Source organism: Herpailurus yagouaroundi, unplaced genomic scaffold (genome assembly GCF_014898765.1).
Source record: "Herpailurus yagouaroundi ecotype Mexico unplaced genomic scaffold, PumYag 140, whole genome shotgun sequence".
NCBI classification, from domain to species: domain Eukaryota; kingdom Metazoa; phylum Chordata; class Mammalia; order Carnivora; family Felidae; genus Herpailurus; species Herpailurus yagouaroundi.
The window spans coordinates 46791004-46807925 of record NW_024412395.1 but is presented as its reverse complement, the minus strand read 5'-3'; the positions used below and the strand labels follow the sequence as shown (position 1 = coordinate 46807925).

Genomic DNA, 16922 nt, shown 5'->3' with positions numbered 1-16922 from the left:
GAGATAATCATCTCTGCCCATTTGGAGGTTACATTACTGACACGGGAGATAGAAATTATACAGTGGTATACGGGATATGAGAGAAAGAGAATAGTCAAAAGTAACCATAGGAGTTTTTAACCTGAGGAATAGGAAGAATGGAGTTACCTCTGTAACAGTAAGATGAGGAAGGCTGGGGGTGGAACAGGTTGACTAAGGAGAGAAAAGTTCAGAAATTTAGTTTAGGGCATGTTAAATTTGAGGTGTCTATTAAATATCCAAATCAATAGGCCAAATACGCAGTTGGACACATAAATCTTTAGTGCAGCAAAAAACTGGAGCTAAACATATTTGGAAGTCATAATTATCTGTATGAGATTTAAAGCGTTGAGAATCAACGCGATCACAAGAAAATAATGAGGATATAGAAGAAAAGAGAATCAGGGACTAAACCAGGGGCACTCCCAATTAGTGACTGGAAAGGCAGAGTAAAGAATAAAATGACTGTGAGGAAATGAACAGTGAAACAAGAAGAAACAAGATCATAGGCTGTCCTGGCATCCAATGGAAATAAGTGTATCAAGGGAATTCAGTAACGCACCGTGTCTGACACTGCTGGATGATCGAGTAAGATAGAGAATCCACCACTGAATTTAATAGTGTGGTGGTCTGGTCACTGGATTCCTATCGAGAATTGTTTTGTTTTGGTAAACTGGTAGAAATGAAAACCTGACTAAAGCGGATTTAAAAGGGAATGAGGGAGAAAAAGGGAGAGAGAGAATACAGTGAACACTTGTAAGTATTTTTGCAAAGAGGAGGAAAGAAAGCAAGAAGTAGATGAAGGAATAAAGATCATTTTAATATGGGTGCAATAATAAAATGCTTGCAAGATACATTGAAGAGCTGAAATTACTGAAGTAGGAGAGAGAAAAAAAATGTTGAAGTGACACCCTTATCTAGGTAAGAAGAAATAGAGAAATAAGGTCTGGTGCACAGACAAAGGGATTATTTTAGGTAGAAGCAGGGATAGTTGATTTAAGGTAACAGGTGGGAAGTCAGATTATGTGGGTGTAGAACTCGGTAGAGAGGTACATGTAGTGATAAAAGTCTGAAGGGAAAAGTCTCTTCTGATTGTGTCAATTTTCTTAGAGGTGTAGGAAACAAAGTTGTCAACTGAGAATGAAGACCAGGTAGGAGGTAATGGTGATCTGAAGAGAAAAGAGAAGTGTGGAATCCAAGTCCAGGAAACTGGGTCAGTGGGAGGTCTGGGGAACAGTGGTATGATCGCTGGGCAGCATCAAGGGACCATTTGAGGTTAGTGCTTCTGTCCAGCTGCATGGATGCAGGCATGGAGTGGGGAGAGCTGGATATAAGTAGGATGGAGTTTTTGCCAGACAATTAAAAAGGGGTGAGGGTATCTGGGTGGCTCAGTCAGTTGAGCCTCCAACTCTTTTTTTTTTTTTTAATCTTTATTTATTTTGAGTGAGTAGGGGAGTAGCCCAGAGAGAGGGAGACACAGAATCAGAAGCAAGCTCCAGGCCCTGAGCTGTCAGCACAGAGCCCGACTTGGGGCTCGAACTCACAAACCATGAGATCATGACCTGAGCCCAAGTCGGACGCTTAACCGACGGAGCCACCTAGGTGCCTCAGAGCCTTTGACTCTTGGTATCACTCGAGGTTTGTGAGTTTGAGTCCCACATGGGACTCCGTGCTAACAGTGCAGAGCCCATTTGGGATTTTCTCTCTCCCTTTCTCTCTGCCCCCTCCCACTTGTGTGCACATGTGCAATAAATAAATAAACTTAAAAGCAGGGGGTAGTTTAAGTGTGTATGTGTATGTAAGGAGTGATTATTATGAATGGCCATGGAATTTAATATATTCAATAAAAGTAAAGACAACATTAAGTGAGAAGGTGTAAGATCAATGCACTGGTGTCTTGGTTGAGTTAAAGGATTCTTTAAATTGGGGTTCAAGATGAAATGAACTGGAAAGATAGGTGGTGCAGAATGCGGGAAGTAGAGATCACGGTCAGGTCACAGTTATTGGCAAAAAAAGATGTTTAAGGTACAACATGGGGGTGCGTGTCTCAGGAAGGGTAAAGAATACAACCATTGGAGGACAGGAATTTAAGAAAACTAGAGAACTAAGTTGGTAATTTAGGTTTGTGTATAGAAAGGCCATCTATACACAAACTGGAATTACCAAGGTTTTAGGTAGGGGGGAGTCAGGCTGGAGATAGTGCCAGTGAATTTAAAGCCAATTCCTAGTTTTGAAGAATTACATATTTGTGCAAATTCCTAAGAAGATGCATATCCAAATGCACAAATATTCTGCATCAATATTTTGTCCTGGTTTTGCTTTTAAGTTTGAATAGTTTTGTGATGCTAAAAAGAAAGAGAAAGAAAGAATAAAGTACACACAAAATAAAACCCCTGCAGAAAAATCTCATTTAATATTATTATAATATAATCTGATTAATTAATGTGATATAATTATATAATGTAATTATATAATATAATTATGTCATATAATCTCATAAAATATTATTAAACTATATCCAAGCAGCATGGATCGACAATAAAAAAATACTGTGATACAAATTATAATATTTACTCATAAAAGGAAAAATATTATAATGTGCCAAATAGTGGATAACATTTTATTTGTATTTTTAATCTGCAAAAGAAATGCATGATTACTATTAAATGTGGAAAATTAGTAAAGGAAAATAAAATAAAAATACATATCCTACATACCAGTCTCCCCATACAAATCCAGAGCTCCAGAATAACCACTGTTAAAGACTCTTTGTATATTCATACAAAATGTTTCTAAACATATGTAAATATGTATCAATATATGTAATTATAACAATATATGTAATTATATCAATATATGTAATTATATATAAATATATATAAAAATATATGTAATTATAATATGTATATATATGTAAATATAACATATATACATATATGTAATTATATATGTAATGATACAATATATGTATCAATATATGTAATTATAACATATACATATATGTATCAATATATGTAATAATCAATATATGTAATTTTCTTTTTTTCCCCACAGATAACACCATACACAACGTTATGAAACCTGCTTTTTTCAATTCACAATATTTTTTGATCATTTTCCACATCGGTATATAAGACCTAAAATTATTTTTAATATCTAGATAATATTTGTTATATGTTTGTATCACAATTGATCAAACCCGCCCCCATTAATGGATAGGTAGGTGATTCCCAGGTTTTTGCAATTAACAAACAATGCTGTAATGAATGCCATGTGTGAGTATACCTATAAAACCAGTTCCTAGAAGTGAAAATGTTGGATCAAAAGATAAGTATCTTTTAAGTGCTGATAGATACTATCAAGTTGATAAGTATTTTTCCATTTACTTTCTCCAAAATTTATAATGGGTTTACCTTCTGTAAAAGAAAGTTGATTACAACTATTATAATGTTGATGGTAGAAATTTGGACTATTGACTAATCATTTGGACTACAGTCAAAAGAGTCAAACTGTCAAGCAGGATGTTTGACCTGCTACACAAATTCACATGTAGGTGAAAAATAATAAATAAAGAGGCTCATGAAAACACTGTTTTAATAGTAAAAAAACTATCCATCATTATAGAATTATAATTTATGATATGTTCCTATAATGGAAAGTTATACATCAGTAGAAGTTACTGAACCTGGGGGCACCTGGGTGACTCAGTCAGTTGAGCATCCGACTTCAGCTCAGGTCATGATCTCACGGTCTGTGAGTTCGAGCCCTATGTGGGGCACTGTGCTGACAGCTCAGAGCCTGGAGCCTGCTTTGGATTCTGTGTCTTTCTCTCTCTCTGCCCCTTCCCGACTCATACTCTGTCTCTCTCTGTCTTTAAAAAATGAATAAATGTTAAAAAATTTTTTTAAAAAGAAGTTACTGAATCTTACGTCCCCATATCATAATCTCAATTCTCAAAAACAACATGTTGAGGGTAAAAAGCAAAATGTGAAGAGATACTTTCAGTATAATACCACTTATATAAAGATTTTAAAACATGTAAAACAGTGCTTCATATTATATATGCGTGCAAGTTGTGTGGGCCATAATTTTAAAATACAAATATAAAGATCGTGCATGAAGTTCAAAATAGCTGTTACCTGAGAAGGGAGTAATAGGAATGGGATCAATATTGAGTATAAAGGAGTCTTGCATTGTACCATATCTTATCTCTTCTGAGAATCTGAACTAATGACAAAAGAAGCCAAGATGAAATTTTAAAAAGGAACAAATTCATAACATCACATAAGAAATATATCTCCAGAATTATGACCAGTCCCATTTTGTTGCCTTTACTGCTTTAGGTAGTCTTTGGTCAACCATGAAACCAGATGAGTAGTTTCAAGTAATTTGTTCCAGAACTATCCGATTTGGTTCAGGTGTGCCCCTTCTATTTCTGGCCCTTTTGTTGTTGTTCTTAAATTGCTCTTTCTTGTCTAGCATGCTTAACTGTTTATACATCCTTGCCTCATACTATTGGCTTCCTTTACTGGATCCCAAGTAACATTTCCTACTTTATGCCTTTTTTTTTTATACTAATAAATATCTAATGACTAAGAATAATGTCTAGGTTTGAAGACAGAAAGTCTCATGGTTTATGTTTCTTCTATCCAAGGAAACATGTCTTTGATCAGTACTGGAATTTTCTCTATTTAATCTTTACAAATATCAAATCTCCCCCATTAACTCAGTTATCTCTAGAACATCTGTTAGGTTGCTGAACATTTTAATTCTACTTATCATATATGTTTTTTTAATGTTTATTTATTTTGAGAGAGAGAGAGACAGAGTGTGAGCAGGGGAGGGGCAGAGAGACAGGAAAACACAGAATCTGAAGCAGGCTCCAGGCTCTGAGCTGTCAGCACAGAGCCCGATATGGGGTTTGAACCCACAAACAGTGAGATCATGACCTGAGCTGAAGTCGGAGGCTTAAGTGACTGAGCCACCCAGGCGCCCCTACTTATCATATTTTTTAACGTCAAAAATGACATTTATGTACTTTGGGTAAATCCTCACATCCATCTACAAATCTTTAATTCTTATTTCAGCTGTATCATACTGCTAAATTCATTCCTTCAGTTTTAAATGCTAATTCTTGGGGCACCTGGTTTTTATCATTTTCATTTACAAATTTCTATTTGACTTCTTTTTCTCAATAGTGGCCTATTCATATTGCATAGTGTTTTGTTTCTATTCCCTAATAATTTTAATCATTTTGAACATGCTTATTTATTGCTTATTTTAGATTATTTTATTATCCCATATTCCACAGATGAAATGTATCATTTTGGTTATGCCTGCTGAACGTCCGTCCCTTATGGAGGTTTATTTCTCATATAGTATGTAATTTTTCATTGTGAGTTTATCTTAAGTTTTTTTCTTCCTTTAAGACCTAAGATTTGAAAAAATGATTTTACAATAATTTATAATGATTTAGATTTACACTGACTTAGCAATTTTGCAACTGCTTCTGCCAAGCATTCCAAACTATCATTGGCCTGATACTGATTTTTATGTTACTTTCGACACTGAGGAATTCCTTTCCACAGAATAGCATATGACCAGATTCAGAAGTGATTTGAGGCAGTGCCTGAGTTTTAATTCTTTCTAAAAGACTTTTTTTTTTTTCCTGAAAGACAGGATAGAGGCAAGTTTCTTTGAATTGCTGATTATATTTTTTAATTCTCATTTCAGTGAAAACCACAACTTCTTGAGGCTCTATGCTCTATTCAGTGGTTGTCAATTTCAACTTCTGATGTTACAAGTTAAGACTTCAGCCTTATTTATACTTGCACAGACTTTGAAACTAAACCCTCTGGGAATTTGGACTTTTTTCTAGATATTATGTACCTCCTTCTACTCCTCAGATCCCTGGGTCAGCTTTCATGTTTATTACTCAGGTTTTAGTTATCACTTTATTTTTGATTATTGAAGGCTTCTTTTTATTTATTTGGAACTTAACCATGCATTTTAAAGCATTATTGTGTTTTATCTAGAGTTTCTAGATGTTGGCAAATGAATTCTATGTTCAATCCACCAAGTTGTCAGAATTGAACACTCTCATAGGTTTTGTGCAAATTATTACTTTTATCTTAGTAGCCCTCATTTCACCTTGAAATTCCCGGGGATATAGACCGTTCTGATTCTGAGGATATAGGATTTATGCTGGAACCCATCCATACAGATCTTTTTCCTGAAAAACTGTGAATAAGCTACATCGAGTGCAAAAGAATTTCCTGTACTCCGCTTCTTTCAGCTGAGTCTAGGTTGGTAAGAACAGGATGTATTTACTAACACAGTAGTTTCTGCAAACAACTGACTTCCTTAGAAAGTCAGGCTCAAAATTCATAAAATTATGTCATTCCTGGTGATATAGCTAAGGATTCAGTAAGAGTCGTTAGAGATTTCAGTTGGTAGATTTTAGCAAGGCCAGTAACTGAGCAGCTCACTGAATATTCTTTGTCTAAATTGATGGGCCATTTTACATTTTAACTTTCTGACACCTAAGCACCTAAATCATGGGCCATTAATTTATGTAGAATGATTAAATAGAAAACATGGCATAGTCCTTTTTTGACTTTCCTCCTTTCCAACTGTTAGAAACGTGATGACCATATACCACACTTTTCCTGAGATAGTCCTGAAATACGTTGTTCTTGAGAAATTAACAGACTACATCCTAAAGTTAAGATGATATGCTATGGTCACTCTGTCTAAATAAGTAGGCTCTCCAGACTTCTGGGACTGTTTATGCAGAAAATAGCAAAAGTAAGTCTGGGTACTTCTCTGGCATTATTCTAGTTGCCTGACAATTTCTGGGCCACCATTGTTGCTCAATCCAGCTGAGACACACAAAGAAGAAAGCATCATAGCTCCTAATTCTGGGTTGATAGAGATACTATCCAGTTGGCCTCTGGCTGGCTTACTTCATGCCTTACATATTTCACCTTTTGATATCAGTTATTCAGAGAAGGGAGAGAGTGTCAGTCTTCTCTTACCATAATCTTGTCATAAACCTTTTATTTTTCATGATATTCCGACCAATCCACTATTCTTTATACAAAGCCTAATAGGAACTTTCTTGTTGCATTGTCATTGTCCCATACATTACCAACCAACACAAGCTGTAACAGGGCACAATTATGCAGTCACATAGCTGCATACTTATTTGCTAATACCATCAAGACATGTTCATGAGGAAGGCATATTATAATATCAACCAATCCTAGATACTAATACAAGATTTAATCGTTCCAAACTTTAATAATAATCCTAACAATTCAAAATACTCCTTGAGGATGACTGCTTCCTAAGATCATTTTATTCCAGTGAAAAATGATATTTTAGCAAGCAGAAACAAAGTTAACTAAAATTATGATACTCTTACACTCAAAAATCTCTTAGCACATTCTGATAAATGAAATATATTTAAATACCTTGGATTCTTAAATTATTTCTCCAGAATTTTAACAAATAACTAAGGCTCCTTACATGATAGAAAAGTGTTGTTTTATTAAAAAAATTTTTTTTAATGTTTATTTATTATTGAAAGAGAGAGACACATGGTGTGAGCAGGGGAGAGGCAGAGAGAGAGAGGGAGACAGAGAATCTGTGCTGAGCTGTAGGCACAGAGCCAGATGTAGGGCTCGAACCCATGAACCACGAGATCATAACCTGAGCCAAATTTGGACACTCAACCAACTGAGCCACCCAGGTGCCCCCAAAAGTTTTTTTTTATTATTAGTATAGTTATATTTTCCTCCAAATAAATGTATTGACTTAAAAGTTTAATGGAATATTACCAGGAAAAATCTACCCTTTTGATTTGCAAAATCTACCTCCACTTTAGCTTCCCTCTACCTCTAATTTCTCTATACCCAAATGCAATAAGAATGAATATTATAGGGACACAAGTGAGTAGCATTTGAGATGCAGTATGATTTCATATGATGTTCTTGATGCTGGTTATCTCTTCCTACATGGAAATAGTATCTCAATAGGCCCTACTATATTGCTAATGGTATTCATCATTATCATCACAATGTATATAAAATTTGAATGTTTCTTAAAATCATTGTAATATGAAATTACATTTTGATCATTAAAGATCTTATTTGACTTCACTGGCATTATGACTTCTTTTCTGAGTCCTAGAAAGATCTTTCACCAACATAAGCAAACCATTTTTTTCATAAATCTTACTTTTATTACAGTTAAAAAAATAGACAATCATACTAAACTTGTATTCTACAGGTAAAAGACCTGTGAAGTAACTGCAAAATCCAAATCCATAGCATTTTAAAAGGTAAAGCCTATGTTAAATCTCTTGAATTTTTTCCCAAATTGGTTTCCATTTGATATAAACTTGTTTATAACTATCATCAGTGTTTAAAGAACACTGAATAAGATGCATTAAAAATTTACAAAGCCAATTGTAGCAACGTGGATGGAACTGGAGAGTCTTATGCTAAGTGAAATAAGTCAAACAGAGAACACAGATACTATATGTTTTCACTCTTATGTGGATCCTGAGAAACTTAACAGAAACCCATGGGGGAGGGGAAGGAAAAAAAAAAAAAAGAGGTTAGAGTGGGAGAGAGCCAAAGCATAAGAGACTCTTAAAAACTGAGAACAAAGTGAGGGTTGATGGGGGGCGGGAGGGAGGGGGGGTGGGTGATGGGTATTGAGGAGGGCACCTTTTGGGATGAGCCTTGGGTGTTGTGTGGAAACCAATTTGACAATAAATTTCATATATTGAAAAAAAATTTACAAAGCCAAAAGTGATAAAGTCAGGGAATATAATGGGGGGATTTTTTTTTTTTCCCCAATGGCAGGATCCAAAAGTGGTTTGGAGTTGATACTGAAAGCATTTGTGGCCTTTGTCAGAAAAGTTTTTGAATGGAAATTTTAGAAGACTTTGATGTATACCTTCTAGGATGTTTGTTTAGAGCAGAAATATGAAAAAAAATGTTATTCCAAGACCTGCTTTGTATTTTGTATGACCTATTATAAAATTATAATACTATAAAATAAACAATTTTCAAAGGAAATTAACAACAAAACCAAACATAGAATTGAATCCCTGTGAAAGTCTGGGCTGAGAAGTGATAACTTAGGTTTGCTGTATGATTAGCATTGCCCATGACCCTCCTATGGGTGCACAGCAGCTGTTAATGGAATTACACTTGAGTTAAGGTTTCTATTTCAAATTATCAGCTATCCCATCCATACCACCAAAAGTTTCTGCACTGCTAGTGAAGAAAAGATGAAGAAAAACAAACATCAAATGTTCTGAAATGCACAAAGACTAAGGCTTCCGTAGCTGTCAGTAATAACCTTAATTTCTTAACAATAGAATAAAAATGAACACAGATAAAAGCTAAATTCTATCGTAATATTTTAATGCCTGGGAATTGAAGCTAAATAAAGATGAAATCATTTATTAAGCTTAGAAACTGAATGAGGTAGTTATCAGGATGTCTAGAAGTGACCTCCACAAAAAGAAGTTTGGGAAGAAGAGGGTGGGGCGAGTCTGCCTTTACAATGTTGCCCAAGGTCAGCCCTGAGGGAAGACAAGTCTTCCAAGTCTGTATTTCCACCTAAACACCTACTTCTGCCCTTTTCACTGACCTGCCAGGCTTGCCACACAGTGGGATAAAATCAAGTCTAGAAACAAAAAAGGTGATCTTTCTGTCCCACCCATTCTAAATTAAACTTCTGCATTCATCTAGACTGAGAAAGCAGCTATTTCAAAGGCTTCTTTCTGTGTGAAGGATGGGATTTTTCATCATACTTGTGCCTTTTTCCAGGCTTCACATTGCCATCCCCTGGCATGTCAGTGCAAGGGAATGCCTAGAGGAGATCTACGGAAGGTGCAGCTGTCAGTAGAAAGGGAAAAAGAACTTCTGGAAGGAAGATTCATAAAGGAGGTTAGTTCGCCTAAGGGAAGAAACTTTGTAATTACTTTCTTTTCTTTCTCTTCGTACATATCCTTGTAAAAATACAAAATGAAACAGGGAGGCAAAGGCATGAGGTTGAATCATTAATTCAGATGCTAGCAAACTAGCCCATCTATGATCATCAAATTAGAGAAAAGATGTGAGGATGGAGTCAGAGGCCAGAGCGATTTGGCCAAAAGCTGAGGAACGTGGGTTACTTCTACAAGCTGGAAAAAGCATGGATGAGTATAGCATGGGAAATAGAATCAATAATATTGTAATAACATTGTTTGGTGACAGATGGTAACTATACTTATCGTGATGAGCACTGAGTAATGTATAGAATTGTTAAATCCATATGTTGCACACCAGAAACTAATATAACACTGTATGTTAATTATACCTAATAAAAATAATCCAATTAGATATGTATAATAGATATGTGTTGGTCTAATCCCACGGAAGTTTAAAATAGAACCTGTTTTTAAACAGGTCATTCTGTGAGAAATAGGTAACTGAAGTATGTATAACAAGTCTAATGGGAAACAGAGTTAGTTTCCAATTCGAGGATTAATGAAACTAAAAACTGCTCTATTGGAAAGTGTTTTGCTACTGAAAATTAATTATTTCTTCCAGAAAGTCCACATACCTCTCAAATAGCCTTTTTTTTTTGAAGAACCAACTGATTTAAATAGAAGAGATATTTATCTTACAGGCAAGGTTTTAATTTCCAAGTACAGGGCACCTAAAGCGAGTTACATCAGCTTTCCTTTTTATCACCTTCTATCCCTTCTTCCTATGTCAAAGAAAAAACATTCTGGAACCTCCCTTTTTCGTTGCCTGTAGGTTTCACTTTATTTTTTGTTTCTTCTTTCCTCAATTTCTCTCTACTGATTTCATATCCTTATTTTATGAAGGAGCTGAGGTTTTTCTAATCCTGATTAAAATCAAATTTCACTCAACAGTACCTTCCCACTCAAGATAGAAAATGTTATCTCTCTTTCTGTTCACTGGTAGATGTCTTAAAATTTAAAATTACTCTTCAGCTTTCTCATTTCCCATTTTGTCCTAAGTCCAAGCCCCTGTCTCTGCAAATCTACTAAACCTCTTCTCGTTAAAACCCATCCATGACCTAATAATAATAATGGAGTCCATCAGCTCCAAACCTATTCTCTTGTTAATCAACCACTTTATGGGTTTGCTAATGTTTCTGATTCTTATTTTAGTAGTTTACTTGCTTTCTTTCCTAGGAAATTCTTATTCCTCCAATCTCTCCCATTACTTTCCCACAATTAATTAATATTCTTTCTGGACTCTTTTCACTCCACCTAATCTTTTTTTTTTTCTCTTAATGTTTATTTTTGAGACAGAGTGTGTGAGCAGGGGTGGGAGGCAGAGAGAGAGGGGCACAGAAGATCCCAAGTGGGTTCCATGCTGAGAGCAGTGAGCCCTATGCAGGTTTTGAACTCAGGAACCATGAAATCATGACCTGAGCTGAAGTCGGAAGCTCAATGGACTGACCCACCCAGGTGTCCCAATTTAATCTTTTTTTTTAAGTTTATTTATTTTGAGAGGGAGGGAGGGGCAGAGAGAGAGAAGGAGAGAGAGAATCCCAAGCAGGCACCATGCTATCAGCACAGAGACTGCCACAGGGCTTGATCCCACAAACTGGGAAGTTATGACCTGAGCTGAAATCAGAGAGTCGGAGGCTCAATTGACTGAGCTGTGCAGGTACCCCCACTCCACCTAATCTTAGAGTTACACCAAAGTCATCTTTCCTTCACTTTTATTTCTCACTGATGTTCACTTACGGTGATCTAATTCTTGCCACAGCTTCATACACACTCATATATTCAGCTTTCTTTCTAATCTATGGACATAAAATTTTCACACTGTTAACACAATTGTTTTTACCCTCTTACAGAACATCTTTATCTTAGAGTATGTGTTATTATGCCAAATGCATATCATTAAAAGCCAAATTCATTATCTTTACTTTTGTTGTGGGGGGGGGCATTTGGGGGGGCAGGGAGGAGAAAAGCAGCACAACATTCTCAGGCTTCATTCAGATTGGCTTATTTACCATTCTCTGTAATTTCTCTGTATAATGTCTTATAGTTCTCTATTGCCTTGTATTTGCCTGCCTCACTCCTTTGTGCCTGGAGTGAACAACTTTCTACATTTATTTGTTTATAACCCACTCATTCTTTTTTTTTTTTAAGTTTATTTATTTATTTATTTTGAGAGAGAGAGAGTATGCATGTGAGCAGGGTAGAGACAGAGAGAGAGGGAAGGAGAATCCCAACCAGGCTCTGCACTTTCAGGGCGGAGTCCGACTTGGGGTTCTAACTCACGAACCATGAAATCATGACCTGAGCTGAAACCAAGAGTCAGATGCTCTGAACCAACTGAGCCAGTCAGGTGCTCCATATAACCCACTCACTCTTAAAGATCTAATTTAACTATTATATCCTCTTAAAATTGTTTTCTCTGGGTTCTAAGCTCCCCATGAACAGAAATGTTGACTCTTAACTTATTTTGAATCTCAGGATGTAACACAGTGCCTGGCACAAGATAGGTGCTTATATACCTGCTCTGTTCACCTTCTCACCTTTTGTCACTCTTATTTTGATGTTGGTAATATTTTGAGTGATAGTACTATTTGTGCATATACATTTCCATGCTAAATTCCATGAAGAACACTCCACACCTTTGTTTATGTCTCAATCTCTACCATGGATAGTTCTTGGTAGATGCATGGTACTCAATAAATATTGTTGTGGAAGTGACACATTTTATTTAATCCCTTTCCTTTCTCAAGATATTGCAAAAGTAGGGCACAGTCTGTGCTTTCAGTAAGTGAAAAAAAAAAGGTGGGGGAAGGCCAGAGCATGAGATGATGTTTTTGTGAGCATCAATAGACTAATCTATATGTATTGTCCACACTTATTAGGTAGAAGGAATAGAGATGTGAGTTAGTATGTTACCATCCATATCATTTATGGTCAAAGAATAGAATAATGTACCTCAACGAATGGAGAAGGAGAATACTAAGAAACAGAGTCTCCATAGTCGTTGTCTTAGACTAATTTTCCTGGGTGCTTTGTCAAGAGCCCTGAGACAATTGAGTAGTGCATATAATATGCCATTAAATAACATAATGTGTACTTTGACAGAAGCTCTATTTCATAGAATTAGCAGACACACACACATATAGTCAATATCAGCACACCTGGTATATGCCATTTGGATATGTCCACATTAGAGGTAAATTGTGTTACTGCTATGAAATACATTGAAAACTGTCAATCTGTGTTCTAGCCTTGTCTCTGAATCTAATTTAGCATGTGGCTATGGAAAACTGAATCTCACTGCTGCAGTTATTTTAAAACAATGAAATAAATAAATGTTAAAAATCTGTGGTTCTAAAAATTGCCATGTGTACAGAACTATGTGGAACTTAAATCTCCTTATAGGCCTCACATGTCCAAAGAATGGATCTTTTTCCCTTGGTGGTTCGAACCAGTCTATAAAATCTTTCCCCATAGCTTGCACAACCTCTGACACAGCACAACTACCTCTTTATAGAAAAACGATGAGTAAGATAGAAACATACCAATGCACCCCTACTACCTGCCACCTCTACCACCACCATCACACACACACACACACACACACACACACACACACACACACACTAATGTACACACACACTACTCTTCCCAAAGGGAAGAAAATGAGGCACTTCAAAACAATCTCACAAAAATAATTTTTGAATGTTTTAAATTTTCACTTAAAATTGATATAAATGACAATTAGGACTTTTAATGTGGGATTTCTAAATTGCTCTCTCCCCATTAAATTGATAACAATGAAAAGAGGATTTAGGGAGAAGTCATGAGAAGCAGCAGAGAAAAGCAAGGCTGTTGCATGCAATTTCCAGCTCCTGAGTCATTCCATCTTTTAGCACAGCTAATGCAACATGACCAAAAATATTTAAAATGTAAGCACCTTGCACAATATCAACTAGTTTAAATGGCACAGTCCTACCATCACACATCCACCAAAATCTAAGCAATATCCATTTTCTCAGCAATTAATTTGTTTTCAGTTTACTCCTTACATCCATACTAGGAGAGGGAGGGGGTCTGTACTGTCATTCCAAGTCTGTTAAAGACATTATACAAATATTTCATGGGAGAAATGACTTACATATTTTTTGTAAAATGGAAAAAGAAAAACCCACATAACTAATCCATACCATCATAGCCGGCAGGAATTGTTTAGAAGGCCTTTGGGCTCAGAATGTTGGTGTGCCTTTGAGGCGTCTATCACAAGGCTCAGCCCTGGGCTTTGGCAAAGCCACTGCCATGTTAATCTGCTTCATTACATCTCTACAATTTGTTCACTGCATTAAGGAGCAGTATTTCCCTTGTGAGAGGAAGACCCATCCTTCACTTTGAAAGCTTTACCTTCAAAAGGTAGACAAATGTAGTCACAGATGGGCACTAAAGGCCAGAAAGCCAAAGAAATATTAAAATACAACATGTCAGAGTCAAATCTCATTTCAATGCAGGAAGATTTAAAGATCCAGGGCAGCTAGAATTAGAGATTTTCCATCTTTCAGATCTAAATCCAAGCTTACAAAGCGCACACTTTAATTATTATTAACACAGATAACAATTCATGGATAGATCAAAGGTAGAATCATGTTGCCTTACCTGAAATAAAGGGAATTGTAAATCATAGCACAGAATCCATATTTGTGGTGAATATAATAGTCTCCAATGCAGTTCTTCAGAATTTTGACTGAAGCAGAAAATAAAATCTCACATGTGTTCCATCCTCAAGAAGAAAAAACGAGAAAGGACGACCGCAGCATCCTCTCTGCTTCTGCTTTAGCTTTCTGTTCTGACGCTCACTCGATGGTACCCACTGTCTGTTAGAAAGCAGCATGCTAAATTGAAAAATAAATAAATAAATAAATATAAGCCTGCGTCTTACATGACAGCTCCATCTTCTGGCCAAAACTGGAACCATTTTCATTCAAGATCCTTTGGCAATGCTACATTTAGCAAGCTTGATTAAATGGTGTATATAGCACATAATTCCACTGTATTTCAAATCAACTACCTTAATTAATTGTAAGTTAAACATTTAGGAAGCATTAGAGTATACATTTTTAAAATTTGTAATCTTACTTTTGGGGTTTAGTTAAATTTACTTACATTATATTTAAACTAAATGGAAGCTTTTCATAGCATTACAAACTTAATGTTTACCTTAAGACTTACTCAACTCAACCTGAAAAAGTAACATGTATCTCCTATAAAATAATTTTAGTTGCCAACTTTATCTTTACTGGTACTTTTTTGTGGAGAAGTTGTTTAAGTTTTTACTACTAGAGAAATTCTTTGTTATGTTGTTACTTTTGTTATTTGGGGGCAGTTTTGGAGGATTAAAGTTAATGCAGGTAATAAAATTACTAAAAGGCAAACTAGAAAATCTTTAGACAACCCAAGCTTTTTAAGATATTTCAAAATATACAGATATCAAATTACGTGCTATATGGAATTTGATAATTGTAGTAAGTGTGTAGTTATGTAGTACCAGGATGGGAGAAAAATTAAATTATTACTAGAATGAATTTGGGAAATAATGTCCATTATACTGAGCATATTGTGTTCAATGTATATTTGTTTAATTTTTCTATCGTCAATTATGAAGATCTGGTTCATTCTTAAATTTCTAAATAAAAAGATGGACAGCTTTCTTTCCACTTTTTTACAATACCATTCAAATTTGGGGACAGGTGTATGAACTAAAATTCCCCCTACTCTAGTCTTTTGATATCCCAGAGCGGTGATCATTGGTTGCTGTGTGGTAACGCTATCCGTGGTGCTGAAACCAACGCCAGAGCTTAAAGGATTCTAGATCTTAAACTGGCCTGAAATGTTGTCATTGTAATATCTGATATATATTTTATCTAAAAAATTTTAAATATAAATTTTATTTATTTTATTTTAAAATATTGATACAATATTTGATATAGAATTATTTGACATTTTATCCAGAATAAGTGCTAGTATCCAAGATACAAATATCTAAGAAATATTTTATCCACAGAATATGTAGTATACATGTTGACTGGAAGCCATCATGCTGATAAATCTATTTATTAAAAATATGATTATCAGCCACACATTTTTGTCCTTTTTTAATATTTCATTTTATCCTTGCTGAGGTCATATTATGTAGATGAGCCACCATTAGTGCCCCATTGAATAGATGAGAATACCCAAGCCCACTCTTTAATAATTTGTCCAGAGTTAAGTAATAAGCGCATCAAAAGAACAAATCTAGTTCTCTAAATTTTACCTGACCACTATACCTACAATATAATTAAGATACATTTGTATTGTTTCTAAAGTATATTACTAACATTGCACAAATAAAAAACGTGACTTAGTAGGTCACATTACTTAAATATGTACACTCAACTATTTCACCTCATAAGTTTTCTGCAAAAATATAGGATACCATTGTAAATTCTCAGAGCACATAAGTCATGATAATTTTTTTCAAATTTTCCAACAAATCACTCCTAACGGCCAAGAAACTTGAACTAATCAGATTAGAGCTTGAGACGCCACAAACATGAAATATCATTGAACCTTCACTTTATCTTTAATATCATATAAATTTTATAATAATTTATATAGAATTTAAATATTTTTTCTTAAAATATGAATCAGTTGTCCCATTATTTTGAGGGTAAATTTTACGCATTAGGAAGATGTGTCTAACTTATCCTGGGATTTTGTGTACCTCCAGGCATGCCACCACATGCTCCTAGGGGTACAATATTCCAGTTTGAGGACCATGAACTTATGTGCCATAAAATCAATTTATCTCAGCAAATAGGTA

General features: G+C 35.3%; 1 protein-coding gene across 3 annotated transcripts in view; it reads right to left on the bottom strand.

Moving 5' to 3' along the window:
• LOC121030641 (sodium channel protein type 2 subunit alpha) overlaps window positions 1-14947 on the bottom strand; it is a 143265-nt gene extending 128318 nt beyond the window's left edge. For all 3 annotated transcript variants that reach the window (XM_040475248.1, XM_040475244.1, XM_040475249.1), the window contains exon 1: window positions 14717-14947. Coding sequence is in view for 1 of the 3 variants with exons in the window: in XM_040475249.1 (XP_040331183.1) it covers window positions 14717-14742 (26 nt within the window). In the remaining 2 variants the exon portion in view is untranslated. The remainder of the gene's footprint in view (window positions 1-14716) is intronic.
• Between the last annotated feature and the right edge of the window lie 1975 nt (window positions 14948-16922).